We start from the raw sequence: 15,560 nt of genomic DNA, 5'->3' as shown, positions 1-15,560 counted from the left end.
GAGCAGTGAATCAACAACCCTCTCAGAGCAGTAACCCAGTCAAAAAAGCTAATCAGATTAGATTGGCAGGATCTACCCTGGATGAACCCGTGTTGGTGTGGATCACGCAGTTTTTTTTCGTCTAGGATTGTGTCAAGATTCTGTTTGATCAGTGTTTCCATGAGTTTACACACTATAGACGTGAGACTCACTGGTCTGTAGTTTGCTGTCTCTGTCCTGCAGCCCTTTTTGTGTAGTGGGATTACATTGGCGGTTTTCCAGTCCAAGGGGACCCTTCCTGTGCTTAGGGAAAGATAGAAAAGAACAGATAATGGTTCTGCCAGGACTTCCCTTAACTCCCTGAGCATTCTGGGGTGTAGGTTATCCGGCCCCATGGCTTTGTTTACTTTGAGTCTTGATAGTTCGTCATAGACGCTACTGGGCGTAAATTCGAAATCTTGAAACGGGTCTTTCTGGTTATCTCCCGTCTGCAGCTGTGGACCAGCTCCCGGCGCTTCGCGGGTGAACACCGAACAGAAGTATTTGTTTAGTAGTTCTGCCTTCTCAGAATCTGATTCCGCAAAGTTACCATCCGATTGTTTCAGGCATTCTATCCCATCTTTGATTCTTTTCCTGTCACTAATATAGCTGAAGAAAGATTTATCCCCTTTCTTAATTTTCCGTGCTAGCTCTTCCTCCATTCGGAGCATGTGCTGATAGGACTCACCCCATTTAGGTTTTTTGCATTTGTGGTTAGTCAATTGTAGTTCTCCTCTCTTCATATTCTTATTCAACCCCCACCCCCTGCAAAACAAAGAACTTGAACAGGTGCCAAAGGGGTCATAACCAATAACAGCAGGAAGCTAAGAAGTCTAGAGAAGAGACAAGTAGCAGGATTCAGTACCCGAATTAAGAACATAAGAATTGCCATATTAGGACAAAACGAAGGTCCATCAAGCCCAGTATCCTGTTTACAACAGTGGTCAGCCCAGGTCCTAAGTACCTAGCTAGATCCCCCAAGTGTGGCGCAGTGGTAGGAGCTACAGCCCCAGCACCCTGGGGTTGTGGGTTCATACCCTGTGCTGCTCCTTCTGACCCTGGGCAAGTCACTCAGTCCTCCATAGCCCCAGGTACGTTAGATAGATTGTGAGCCCACCGGGACAGATAGGGAAAATATTTGAGTACCTGATTGTAAAACCGCTTAGATAAAAAACCTTGATAGGCGGTATATAAACACCTAATAAACTTAAACTTTATGCTGCTTATCCTAGGAATAAGCAGTAGATATTCCCAAGCCATCTCAATAATGGCCAATGGACTTCACTTTTAGGAAATGATCCAAACCTTTTTTAAATCCTGCTAAGCTAACTGATTGATGAGGTAAGACTACCCTTGGCTGAACCCATGCTGATTCTTTTGTATGTTTCACAACCAGCTTTTTGTTGTAGGTGATTTATCCTCTTGAAATCAAACCTCTCTTTTGTTAGTATGGTTTGTTCTTCATTGACATGCAGAGAAAATGCATTGCAGGCACCCTAGACCTGCTCTCCTGATCATGTTTGGAAGCTTCCACGTGGCTGTCACTTCCCTTTTCTACTTTATGGAAGTGTTCTGTAGTAGTATCATAAGGTAAACATGTCTGCAATATATGTCTTATCTACCAGAACTCATAAGCATCCATTTTATTTTAGTCCTGTGAATCTTGAGAGGAGCAGATTGGTTGGTGTAGAACACTTCAAGAAGACAACATGAAACCTAATAAATATATGTTGAAACCACTAATAAGTAGGGTTTGTTTTCAGGTGAAATGGTACGTCAAGCTCGTATTCTTGCTCAGGCAACCTCTGACCTTGTCAATGCAATCAAAGCTGATGCTGAGGGAGAAACCGACTTGGAGAACTCGCGCAAACTGCTTAGTGCTGCTAAGATCCTGGCTGATGCTACAGCTAAGATGGTGGAAGCCGCAAAGGTAAGAGACCTGCTAATAAGCTGTTGTCTTAATCAGCATGGAGGGAGCAGTACACTGGGGAATGTGCTTGGAGGATGGACGTCAGGGTTTGAGATCAACAAAGTCTTCTAGGAGAGGAACTGGAGGGTTGTGGAAAGGAGGGGTCTCTAGGAGGATAGATCGGAAATGAGGAGAAGAGAGTAAGACAGTTGGGTAGAGCGGAAGTCTGTGGGAGAAAGGATGTGTAGAGAAGATCTGTAAGGGCAGGAAAGATATGACAGTGGGTGAAAGATAACTTGAAGGGGGGAAGAGGTGTTTGACCATATTTGGGAGGGGAACTTGTAGGAGAAGGGAGACCAGGCATATGAGAGGTGCCTACAGAAGAAGGGTAGAGTGGGACTGTGAATGGAAGAGGGAAGGGCAGAACCTTGCTCCGAGGCGAATAGTGGGGAGTAAGACTGTGACCAGAAAGGAACCTGTCAATTTAGTGAGTGGAACCTGCAGGCTGTCATGATATAAGTTTTGTTACACCTTCATACATAAATAAAATGTAATGTTTTCAGTGCTTTGCTTGTAAATTGTCAGGGGGCTGCAGCCCACCCAGACAGCGAAGAACAGCAGCAGAAACTGAGAGAAGCAGCTGAGGGTCTTCGCATGGCTACCAATGCAGCAGCACAGAATGCCATCAAGAAAAAACTAGTCCACAAGCTGGAGGTGAGAGATCTGTCTCTCTGTCTTGGATTGCAGTTCCATTCCTAGTTCCACTCCTGCTCCAGTCCACTTCCTTTTATCCCCTCCCACTCTCCCTGCTGCCCCTGTTCTACCACTTCCTTACTCCCCACCCTCTTTCTGTTTCCTCTGCTGCTTGACCCTCCTCCAGTCGTTTTCATGCCGCAGTGCTTTGTGCATTGGAGACATTCACTCCTCTTTTCCCATTAACTGCTTCTTCTATCTTTGCATTGAGGGGACAAAGAAGTCAGCCAATGCAAAGATAGAGGAAAGCAGAGGAAGCAGTTGATGGGGCTCCCCTTTTTGGTTTTTTTTGCTAGGGCTTTGTTTACGGTCCACTGCACTGACAAGTTTCAAGTTTATTAGGTGACTTGATTAATCGCTTAATCAAACATTCTAAGCGATGTACATTATAAAATTTACAATTAGAAAACAATACAATACGTACAAATACTTAAATAATGGTAACAATAACCACTAGGCTGCCTTTCTGTTCAGTAGCCTTTGGGTTTTGGCCAGGCACTAATGACCTTAATGGGCCACTGTGAGAATGGGCTACTGGCCTTGATGGGCCATTGGTCTGACCCAGATGTTCTTATGAAATCTGTGTGGCTATGTTCTAAACTGGATGTTCTATGCCAGTGGTCTCAAACTCATAAGTCGTATGCGGCCCACCAGGCACTATTTTGAGGCCCTCGGTATTATAAAGAATGATTCTTTATGGATAACTTGTGCCTTAAGTGTCCAGCGGTCGCATCCGGCTGTCACTGTAACCTCACGCAAGTGCTTTCCTGCGTCTGTACACGATTGTGAGGTGGAGTCCAATCACGTGCAGATGCAAGAAAGCGCTTGCGTGAGGTTACAGCAGTGAGGTGGGCAATGTTCCATAACATAAGATAACCATTGGAGGCAGTGTAGCTTGTGTGTGTGTCCGGTGCTGGAGGAGGTGAGCGCTGAAGGCATTTGCAGATGTGACCGCCAGACTCTTAAGGCACAAGTTTTCCATAAAGAATCATTCTTTATAATACTGAGGGCCTCAAAATAGATGGTCCAAAATCTTGAATCTTGCAATTGATAGTTTGATAGTTTTTCACTTTCTGCATGTTGCACTGCTTTCAGCTGTGTATAGCTGAAATTATCAAAAGCAATTAAGGAAAGATAACAGGGTACAATTAAGGGGATAGTCAAAAGCAATTAAGGGGATAACAGGGTACAGATAGAGGTTTACCTTACAGGACATTGAGCGAATAGGGTATGGACATTTTAGGTTAGGTAGGGAAAACTTTCAGGTCATGGACCTGGAGGGCCGCCGCGGGAGCGGACTGCCGGGCACGATGGACCCCTGGTCTGACCCAGCAGAGGCAATGCTTATGTTCTTATGTTCTTATTTATAAACTATATTATTTAGCACTCTCCAGACCAGTAGAGGTTAATCTTTCAAGTGGGTATATATCTCATCATGACCAGCAAGTGGAGACTGAAACAAAACTGTGGAATAGTACATAAGAGATACCGTCCCCTATTCCTATCAGTCTTCTTTCAGTCTCCAGCAGGTGTGAGTGAACTGTACCCATCTCCCTTGGTAGGGCTGTTGGAATTTGTTTAGGGTTTTCTAGTCCCTGTTTTTGGCCAGATTGAGCTTGGTTGGGCCCTATTTGGATGTCCGTCCAATCTCGGGGGTATCAAACCCGGCGGATCTCGTGCTGGGTCCCTTCCCCATTTCCTCCACCTCCCCCCATTTTTTTAGAGGAGCCTCAGCAGTAAGCCTTGCCCCCTAATTCAAGCAAGGCATATTGCTTTGAGAGCTTGTGGAGATTGTTCTGTTTAAAAAAAAAAAAAAAAATCCTGAGGTAGTGCCAGTCTGAAGAGTTGCTGTCCCTTTAAGGTTACTATATTTTGCTGGGTTTTTTTTTACTAACTGGCACTTTGGTTTTAGCTAGGTTGCCTGTGGAGCAATGAGCACTTCGCAAGAGGAAAAGTGCTCATTGTGCTCCAGATGTGAGGCACTTGTGGCCGGCCTGTGCAAGCGGTGTACAGGCCGGTGCGGTAGTGGAGCTCTCTCGGTAGTGGCTGCAGGTACCCAGAGCTCCCCGCCACTAGTGCCTTGCAAGTCGGCTGGTAGCAGTGGGGAAGCCCGGTCTTCCCCCACCGCCCACAGAGGGTTTTCCTCACCCACCGACAGTAAGGGTAAAAAGGATTCCCTTTCCGCCGGTTTGGCTCGGGACTCCCTCTCAGCTGATTTTTAACAGTTGATGTCAGCTTGCCTTCTTTAGCGGCTGGGACAGTTCAGGCTTTCCAGCCGCTACAGGCCCTGGAGGGGTTGTTTTTGGCGCGTACTTTGCCATTTTCTTAGTCTGGCCCCTCCATTTTGTCTGCAACCTCAGGTGACCTTCCCCCTGTACTGGAAAAATGGGGGCAGGTTTCAACTGGGTCCCCTGCTGTAGCAGGGAGTCCCTTGGGACCCCCGGGAGTTTTTTCCCCTGATTTGATTTTTTCTTTGTGCAGAGCCTATTTTCAGGTGGCTAGGGGTCCCACTTGCGCCCAGGGGGTTTCGGACGGGGGGGAGGAAGGTGTTCTTCCGACTCCCTGTGGCTTTGCCTCCCTCTTCTCCTTTGGTGTCCCCTCTTCCTCCTCCCTCATCCAAGCGCCCGAGGGTGGCTTGGGATGAGGATTGGTGGTCCGAGGAGCGTGTTGGCTTGGATGAGGATCTGGACCCTTTTGAGGAATTCTAGGATCCTCTCGAGGGGATGGCTGCTGGAGGTGGTGCAGCGGGTTTCCTGCCTTCTGGCGAAGAGGCGTCCGTGGTGCGCCTTTTTCAGAGGGATGAGCTACCAGACCTAATTCAGCAGGTCTTGTCGGTGCTGTGTTTTGAAGAAGCACCACCGGAGACCCCGCTTTTGGGGGACCCTCTTTGGGGGATCCGTACTGTTTCCCGCTCTTTTCCTATGCATCAGAATATTTGGGATATTGTACTGGTGCCGCCGTTTCGGTTAGCGCGCACCATGGCTCGTTTGTATTCCATCCCGGAGGGGGATAGGGTACTTTAAAGTCATCAGTGGTGGACTCGGTGGTCTCAGCGATTTCTAAGCGTCATACGCCCATGTGGGATCCCTAAGAGGGTCAGGGCAAAACACTAGCTAATCTTAAGGGGAGGGTCTATAGTGGGCAGACTTGATGGGCCTTGGCCCTTTTCTGCCGTCATCTTTCTATGTTTCTATGTTTCTATGTTACATTGCCTGTTGAGGATGTTTATGCCTTACGGGACTCTGAGGAGTGTAAGATGGAGACCATTCTTAAGCAGAATTTTGATGTCTCTCTCTTGGGGCTCCAGGCGGGTGGGGGTCTGGTGGCTCGCGCCGTGTTTTGGTGGGGCGAGCGTGTCCTGGATCGTGAGTCTGATGACTGGTCCTTAGTGGACAAAGATTGAGATGAGTGCCTCGTTCCTCTCGGATGCTCTCTATGACTTGGTGCGGATGTCGGCTAAGTCTATGACTTTTGGAGTGGCTGCGCGCTGTACCGTGTGGCTTCACGCTTGCTCGGCGGATGCCGTGTCCAAAACTAAGCTTACCAAATTTCTCTTTCGGGGGTCTTTTTTGTTTGGAGAGGACTTAGATAAGTTGATTCAGACTCTGACGGATTCTAAGGTGCCCCGCCTGCCTGAGGACCGTGCCTGCCCGACGACTCAGGGTGGCACTGCCCACAGGCGTTTGCAGGAGTTCCGCAAGTATCGGCCTGGGCGTGGGGCTGCTACTTTCCAGGCTGAAGGGTTGGTTTTATCAGCGCATGCAGTCCTTTCGGGGAGGCTGGGAATCCCTTCGCCGGTTCCCCCACTGCCCGTCCTGAACAATGACCGTTGCCAGCGCCCCCTTTGGTTCCAGTGGGTGCCCGGCTGTGCAACTTTTTTCCCAAGTGGGCCATTATCATGTCCGATCAGTGGGTCTTGGAGGTGGTGCTGGATGGTTATGCTCTGAAGTTTGCCCGCTCTCTGCCAGATCATTTTCTAGCCTCTCCGTGTCAAATGGCATGGAAGACGCAGGCCTTTCACCAGACCCTTCAGCGCTTGCTAGATCTCAAAGCAATTGTTCCAGTGCCCCCCTCAGTAGTGCAGCACCGGCAGGTACTCCATTTACTTTGTGGTGCCCAAAAAGTAGGGGACCTATCGGCCCAACCTAGATTTAAAAGGGGTCAACAGGGCTCTCAGAATTCTCTCTTTTCGCATGGACACACTGTGGTCGGTCATTCTGGTGGTGCAGCCAGGCGGAGTTCCTGACTTTTCTCGATCTGACGGAGGCCTACTTGCATGTTCGCATTCGGGCCTCATCAGCGCTTCCTTTACTTTGCAATCTTGGGTCAGCACTATCAGTTCTGTGCGCTTCCCTTTGGTCTGGCCACGGCACCCCGGACATTCACCAAGGTTATGGTGGTCGTCGCGGCAGCCTTGCAGTCAGAGGGCATTCTGGTGCATTCCTATCTGGACGACTATTTGATTTGGGCAAAGTTATTGCAGGAGAGCACCCGGGTTACGGCTCGGGTGGTAGAGTTTCTCCAGTCGCTGGGCTGGGTGGTCAACCTTTCCAACAGTTGGTTGGTCCTATCTTAGTGTTTGGAGTCCCTTGGGGTTCTGTTCAACACCTGCTTGGGGATGGTCTTCCTTCCAGAGGCCCGGGTAAGCAAATTTCAATCTCAGATTTGCCTCCTTATGGCGTCCTGGTGTCCTCGGGCGCAGGATTTCCTCCAAGTCTTGGGGTCGAAGGCGGCTTCCCTAGATGTAGTGAGGTGAGTGCGGGCCCCCTTTTGTCCTCTTCAGTTTGCTCTGCTCCAGAGATAGTCGCCCCAAAGGCACAGTTTGGATCTCCCTGTTCCTCTGCGAGGCTTGGCGCGCTGTAGTCTTCGGTGATGGCTCCAGATCTCTCATCTTGTTCAGGGGACGAGTCTGGATCCACCACAGTGGACGGTGCTTCTCATGGATGCCAGTCTCCTCGGTTGGGGGGCTCAGTGTCTAGGTCATTCAGCTCAGGCCACCTGGCCTACAGAGGAGGCTTCCTGGTCGATCAATGTGTTGGAGACCAGAGCTGTCCATCTTGGCGCTGTTAGCCTTCCACTCCTTCTTGTCGGGCAAGTCAGTCAGAGTTCTGTCGGACAATGCCACGGTGGTGGCTTATGTCATTCGTCTGGGAGGCACCAAGAGCACTCAGGTAGCACAGGAGGTGGCTCTGCTTATGGTCTGGGCAGAGTCTCACCTTCAGGACATCTCAATCTCACACATAGCTGGGGTGGAAAATGTTCAGGTGGACTTCCTCAGTTGTCACATGGTAGATCCCAGAGAGTAGTGTCTAAGCCCTATGGCCTTTCAGTTGATAGTGCAGTCTTGGGGGTCAGCCCCTGATGGACTTGATGGCCACGAGTGTCAACGCCAAAATGCCCCACTTCTTTAGTCGTCACAAGGACTGTCTGGCCATGGGCCTGGATGCTCTGGTTCAACCATGGCCAACGGAGGGGCTGTTATATGTGTTCCATCCATGGCCATTGGTGGGCAGAGTTCTGCTCCGCATTATTTGCCATCCAGTTCTCGTGGTTCTGGTGGCTCTGGATTGGCCTCGGTGACCGTAGTATGTGGATCTGATGAAGCATCTGGTGGCGGATCCTCTTCCTCTGCCTCTCTTGGATGACCTTCTGATGCAGGGTCCCATTCCAATGTTCGATCCGGGTCCCTTCTGTCTTATGGCTTAGCTCTTGAAAGGGGTCGTCTAGGTAAGAAGGGATATTCAGATAAAGTTATCTCGACTCTCTTGGGGTCCCGAAAGCTTTCCACCTCTCGGGCTTATGTGAGGGTTTAGCATCTATTTGAGGAGTGGTGTGCTGCGCATGAAGTGGTCTCTTTAAGCGCTTCCCTGCCTAACATCTTAGAGTTTTTGCAGGATGGCCTGGAAAGGGGACTGGCTTGGTCTTCTCTCTGGTTTCAGCTTGCAGCCTTGTCAGCCTTTCGGGGGTTGTTGAAAGGTCAGCGTTTGACTGCCATTCCTGATGTGATTCGCTTCTTGTGGGCGGCCAAATTGTTCAAGCCTCCCGTACGACCCCCTGTTCCATCTTGGGATCTGAATCTGGTTCTATCAGTGCTAGTGCACCCTCCTTTTGAACCGTTGGGCAACTGCTCTTTGAAGGACCTTACTCTTAAAGCGGTCTTCATGGTGGCCATTACTTCAGCTAGACGTGTTTCTGAGCTGCAAGCTTTTTCTTGTAGGGCTCCCTTCTTGGAGTTTTTTAGGGAGCAAGTTGTCTTGAGGCCTGTTCCTTCCTTGCTGCCAAAGGTAGTTTCTCCTTTTCATGTCAATCAAGCAGTGGTCCTCCCGGTGTTGGGTAGTCGGGAGGGATCTTCTGAGCAGAAGCAGTTGCGCAAGTTGGATGTCGGTCGGGTTCTTTGCTCTTATGTGCAGAGGACCCAGGAGATCTGGAAATCAGATCATCTTTGTCCTTCTAGCGGGTCCTCGTCAGGGAGATGGTGCTTCTAAGGCCACTATTGTGCGCTGGATCAAGGAGACTATTGTTTCCTCTTATCTTCTGAAGAAGAAGCCTGTTCCAGAATTTCTCAAAGCTCATTCCATCCATTAGGGGTCAGGCAGCTTCTTGGGCTGAGTCTTTGCTTGTGCCTCCAGGGAACATTTGTAAGGCTGCGGTTTGGTCTTCCTTGCATTCATTTGTCAGACACTACCGGGTAGACGTTCAGGCACGTCAGGATGCGGTGTTCGATGAGCGTGTTCTTGTGTCGGCCCTTCGTGGGTCCCACCCATGATGGGGACTGCTTTGGTACGTCCCACTTGTAAGATTAACCTCTACCAGTCTGAGAGTGCTAAAGAAGGAGAAATTAGGTTCTTACCTGCTAATTTACTTTCTTTTAGCTTCTCCAGACCAGTAAAGGTCCCCCCCATCTGTTGTCGTGTTGTTGTGGCTGTTGCGCGGGCAGTTTTTGTTTTTTGCTGCGGGTTCTAGTATTTTTCTAGGGCCGGGGAGAATTGAAGAACAGCGGCTGTGGCTCAGCTGGCTTAGCTGGTGAGCTGTGGGGACATTTTCTTTCTGGTATCTTTCCTCTGCATTTTTCAACAGCATTTGAGTATGTTAGTTATTACTCCTGTTCAGAGTATTGTTTATTTCTGTTTCCAGTTCTTAGTTCTGTTTGGCTTTTTCGGCAGACTAATAGGAATAAGGGAAGGTATCTCTTATGTACTATTCCACAGTTTTGTTTTAGTCTCCATCTGCTGGTCATGATGAGATATATACCCACTTGTAAGATTAACCTCTACTGGTCTGGAGAAGCTAAAAGAAAGTAAATTAGCAGGTAAGAACTTATTTTCTCCTTAAAACTGTATGACTTATAGTTATAAAATTTATAAACTATATTACAGCTATATGACAACTTTGTGTGAGGTAAAACTCGTTATAGTTACTATAGTTACTAATGAGTAGAGAATGAAAGGGGGAAAAATCTGTCCCCTTCACTGCCCCGTCACCGGACCATCGTCCCCTTCACTGCCCCATCCCCGAACCTGTCGTCCCCTTCACCGCCCTGTTCCCGCAGCATCCACCCTTCCCTCTCGCCTCCTCACCGCCCTTCAGCAATCCGAGAAACTCCCTCCCTCCCTCTTACCTTCACAGCATAAAGAAACTTAAGGGAGTGAAGCCGCGCGGTCACTAATCGCATGCGCGGCCCCTTCCCTACCTCCAGCCAAATCTATCTCCCTCTCTCCCCCTTACCTTCGCGGCACTTTAGAAAAGAAACTGATGCCGGCGAAGCCTCCCTGTGCCGCCCTTCAGTCACGTATATGTGGGTAGAAAGCTGGAATGCTCTTCCAGAGGCTTTTATAGGGGAAAACACCCTCCAAGGATTCAAGACAAAGTTAGACAAGTTTCTGCTGAACAAAAACGTGCGCTGGTAGGGCTAGTCTCAGTTAGGGTGCTGGTCTTAGACCAGAGGGCCGCCGCGTGAGCGGACTGCTGGGCATGATGGACCACTGGTCTGACTCAGCAGTGGCAATTCTTATGTTCTTATATTCTCTAACAATTGTCATTTTATAAATACAAATAAAACAGATCAAGGTTCAACAAAACCTATCTCTCCTCCCTTTCACAAATGTCCCCTTCACTATTGTGAAAACTGAACAAACCAAATTACTACAGAATGCTACATAGAAAAATCAAGCTAACAGAATACTTTAGTCACACATGGCATGAATAATGTTAAAGGAGGGCAACTAGGGCAACTGCCCCCTGGTCAGAGAGAGAGCCCTAAGCCAGCTGGAAGCTAAAGAAGCACAGCCTGGACTTTGTGGTCCCCAGTTATGTCTAATACCTGCTCTAGCAGGATACATATTTCAAATCTGAAATATTCTAATCACAAAATATAAAATAAATGTATTCTTTTTCTTTTTGTTGTCTGGTAATTTTATTCTTCAAATCACATTGGTCTCAGGCTTTGGTTTTAGGTTCCTTCTGTCTTCATCGTGGCATGGCTGGCTCCTGAAGGTAAAATAGGCGCAAGAGGAGCTGGGGAGAAGATGCCGAGTCTGACACGGGTGCAATTTTTTTTACCACAGGAGTAAGACTTTTTACCACTCCCACGGTACAGTAAAAGGTCTTGTCCCCCATTCCCGCAGGGCGGTAAAAGGTCTTGTCCCCATTCCTGCGGTAAACCAGTTGCAAATGTCTCCATTCCTGCAGATTTACTGCGGTGACCCGTGGTTTACCGCGGTAAACGGTCTCCGTGTTATTCTCTAATAACGAGTTTTATCTCATGCAAAGTTGTCATTTCTTTAATAAGACATTAGCTATGGTACCTACAAATCTAAAATGTGGCCCTGCCAAGAGTTTGAGACCGCTGTTCTATGCAGATACAGATGCCAGTGTCCCTTTTTTTTTTTCCCCATTCATAATTTGGATGTTTCAGCTTGCAAAATGGATGTTCATGCTCAATGTTTCCATCACGTGGCTGTATCCTGTTTGAAAATGCCCTTTTTTGTGACTTACTGACTCCCCAAAACTTCCGAACAGTGATACAAATTTGATTGCACTTTTATTTAAGAGAGATTTCAGTTTATAGGTGACTTAACAGTGCTATCGATGATCACTTTTCTTTATTTTGGAGAGCTGCTTGACTTTGCCTGACTCATTTGTTCCCTTCTCATTTGTTCCATTCCATGTGCCACTGTGGATTCCCCACTCCTCTAGTCCTTTCTTTCACCTTCTGGGGAAATAGCTTGAGTAAGTTCCTTCTCTGAGATCTTCTAATCATCTGATTTTTCTTTTCTACCAGCATGCCGCAAAACAAGCTGCAGCATCTGCCACCCAGACTATTGCTGCAGCCCAGCATGCAGCCACGTCCAACAAGAATCCCGCAGCCCAGCAGCAGCTGGTGCAGAGCTGTAAGGTGAGGTGGGAAGAGTGAGCAACACTCACTCCGGGATGTGAGGTGGAGAAGAGGGGAGTGGAATGGTATTTCTCTTCCTAAGAGGAGAATAAGGGGAGAAATATTTGGAATTGATATTCATGCAGTACTGTAAGGTGAGAAAAGGGGGAGGAAGAAATAATCATACAGAAACACAGAATTAGGGCAGGGAGGGGGAGAGAGTCATACAGAGCTGTAGGATGGGCCAAGAAAGGAAGGGAGTGGCCTAGTGCTTAGAGCTGCAACCTCAACACCCTGAGGAGGTGGGTTCAAACCACACACTGCTCCTAATGACTCTGGACAAGTCACTCAATCCGCCATTGCCCCAGGTACATTAGATAGATCAGTGTTCTTCAACCACCGGTCCATGGACCAGTGCCGGTCCAAAGAAATTTCCTGCCGGTCCACAGGGCCAGCACGTGCATCAGGCCCAAAACAGTGTTGTTCAACCGCCGGTCCACGGTGCGATCAATGCGGGGTTATCTTCGAGCCAGCTCCCTTTTCCTAACTGATTCAGTGAACAAAGCCATGGGCAGTGGCTCCTACAAGCATCCTGCGCCTGAACTGGAAGCCTTTTCTCTGACGTTGCAACGTCAGAGGAAAGGCTTCCAGATGAGGCACGGGACATGCAAGGTGCAATTAGTACTATTATGTGGGCGGAGATTGGGTAGAGGTGGTCGGGGTCTGTGATAATGATTTCGCTAAGACGCGACAGAAGGTGCTTGTGATCTATCATGTCAAATGCTGAAGAGAGGTCTAAGAAAATAAGCTGAACTGACTGGTGGTGATCAAGATGATAAAGTATTTTTATAAATTTTTTTTTTTTTATTCACTTTACAACTTACATCAAGTGTACCAAGAAATAACATTTGTATTGAAAAAACATCACTTGTATTACTATTAATATCATCAACTGACATTCCTGAAAGTTAACCTCCCCTCCCCTCCCATCCCTAGGAGTGAAGGGCCACTACTCGGACTGGAGGGGGGTCACGAGTGGGGTCCCACAGGGCTCGGTGCTCGGGCCACTGCTATTTAATATATTCATATTCAAATGGGATACAGCACTGCCGGGGTACAAGCTCTATCACCAGGACAGGTCAGGACAGAAAGGAGGTGGAATAGCCCTATACATAAAAGAAAGCATACAATCGACAAAAATGGACACAGTAAAGACGACCAACAAGCTGGAATCGCTATGGGTTAAAATACCGGGAAGGAAAGGGCCTGAAATAAAGATGGGCCTATACTATCGTCCACCCGGGCAAACTGGAGATATCGATGAAGAAATGGAAGCCGAGATGAAGCGAGAATGCAAAAGCGACAACACGGTTATTATGGGAGACTTCAACTACCCCGGGATAGACTGGAGTCTTGGAAGCTCAAAATGCGCTAGGGAGACAGAATTCCTGGAGGCTATACAAGATTGTTTCATGGAGCAGCTTGTTAGAGAACCAACGAGAGGAAATGCCACTCTGGATCTACTCCTAAATGGGTTAAGGGGACCTGCAAAGGAAGTAGAGATAGTGGGACCATTGGGAAACAGCGATCATAACATGTTCAAGGTTGAGGTAGGAATACCGAAAGGAAAGAGAACCATAGCGACAACTTTTAACTTCAGGAAAGGAAACTACGAAGCAATGAGAGAAATGGTAAGGAAGAAACTTAGGAACACTTCCAAAAAATGGCAAACGGTAGAACATGCCTGGTCCTTCTTCAGGGACATGGTGAGCGAGGCGCAAAATCTGTATATCCCCAGATTCAGAAAGGGGTGTAAAAAGAGTCGAACAAAAGACCCGGCGTGGATAACTAAAATAGTGAAGGAAGCGATAGGCAATAAGAAAAATTCATTCAGGAAATGGAAAAAGGACAAAACTGAGGGAAACTGGAAAGAGCACAGGAAGTATCAAAAAGAATGTCACTGAGTGGTTCGAAAAGCCAAAAGAGAGTATGATGAGAGGCTAGCCAGGGAAGCTCGAAAATTTTAAACCGTTCTTTAGATATGTTAAAGGGAAGCAACCAGCTAGGGAGGAGGTGGGACCGCTAGACGACAGAGACAAGAAGGGAGTGGTGAAGGAGGAGAAAGAAGTGGCAGAAAGACTTAACATGTTCTTTTCGTCTGTATTTACAAACGAAGACACATCCAACATACCAGAACCTGAGCAATTCTTCAATGGAAATCAAGCAGAAAAATTAACATCCATGGATGTGAGCCTTGAAGATGTACGCAGGCAGATAGAAAAACTAAAAACTGACAAGTAGTGGGTCCAGACGGAATCCATCCAAGGGTTCTGAAGGAATTAAAGGAGGAGATTTGCAATCTATCCCTGAAAACAGGCGTGATCCCGGAGGACTGGAAGAGAGCCAACGTTACGCCCATCTTTAAAAAGGGATCAAGAGGTGACCCGGGAAACTACAGACCGGTGAGTCTGACCTCGGATCCGGGGAAAATGGTGGAAACATTGATAAAAGAAAACATCGATGAACATTTTGAAAGAAACGAACTTCTGATAACCAGCCAACATGGTTTCTGCAAGGGGAGATCGTGCCTAACGAACTTATTGCACTTCTTCAAAGGAATTGACAAACAGATGGACAAAGGAGACCCCATAGACATCATATATCTAGATTTCCAAAATGCCTTTGACAAGGTGCCTCATGAACACCTACTCCAGAAACAGAAGAACCATGGGGTGGAAGGAGACGTACATAGATGGATCAGAAACTGGTTGGCGGGTAGGAAACAGAGGGTAGGAGTGAAAGGCCACTACTCAGACTGGAGGAGGGTCACGAGTGGGGTCCCGCAGGGCTTGGTGCTCGGGCAGCTGCTATTTAATATATTCATAAATGATCTAGAAACAGTGTAAGATAATAAAATTTGCGGACGACACCAAACTATTTAGTGGAGCTCAGACTAAAGAGGACTGCAAAGGGACTTGAACAAACTAGGGGAATGGGCGACGAGATGGCAGATGAATTTCAACGTTGAAAAATGTAAAGTATTACATGTGGGAAGCAGAAACCCGAGGTACAACTATACGATGGGAGGGATGTTATTAAATGAGAGTACCCAAGAAAGGGACTTGGAGGTAATGGTGGACATGACAATGAAGCTGATGGCACAGTGCGCAGCGGCCACTAAGAAGGCAAACAGAATGCTAGGCATAATCAAGAAGGGTATTACAACCAGAACGAAAGAAGTTATCCTGCCATTGTATCGGGCAATGGTGCGTCCGCATCTGGAGTACTGCGTCCAATATTGGTCGCCGTACCTTAAGAAGGATATGGCGTTACTCGAGAGGGTTCAGAGGAGAGCGACCTTTCATATGCTGAGAGATTGGAGAAATTGCATCACTTTTCCCTGGAGAAGAGGAGACTTAGAGGGGATATGATAGAGACTTACAAGATCATGAAGGGCATAGAGAGAGTAGAGAGGGACAGATTCTTCAAACTTCGAATAATAAAAGA

General features: G+C 47.7%; 1 protein-coding gene across 2 annotated transcripts in view; it reads left to right on the top strand.

Moving 5' to 3' along the window:
• Positions 1-15,560, top strand: part of TLN1 (talin 1) — a 690,102-nt gene that overhangs the window by 358,048 nt on the left and 316,494 nt on the right. For both annotated transcript variants that reach the window (XM_033937496.1, XM_033937486.1), the window contains 3 exons: positions 1,782-1,948; positions 2,513-2,641; positions 11,961-12,074. In XM_033937496.1, coding sequence (XP_033793387.1) covers positions 1,782-1,948; positions 2,513-2,641; positions 11,961-12,074 — 410 coding nt within the window. The remainder of the gene's footprint in view (positions 1-1,781; positions 1,949-2,512; positions 2,642-11,960; positions 12,075-15,560) is intronic.

Source organism: Geotrypetes seraphini, chromosome 1 (assembly GCF_902459505.1).
Source record: "Geotrypetes seraphini chromosome 1, aGeoSer1.1, whole genome shotgun sequence".
Classification (NCBI taxonomy): Eukaryota; Metazoa; Chordata; class Amphibia; order Gymnophiona; family Dermophiidae; genus Geotrypetes; species Geotrypetes seraphini.
This window is presented reverse-complemented; position numbering and strand designations above follow the sequence as displayed.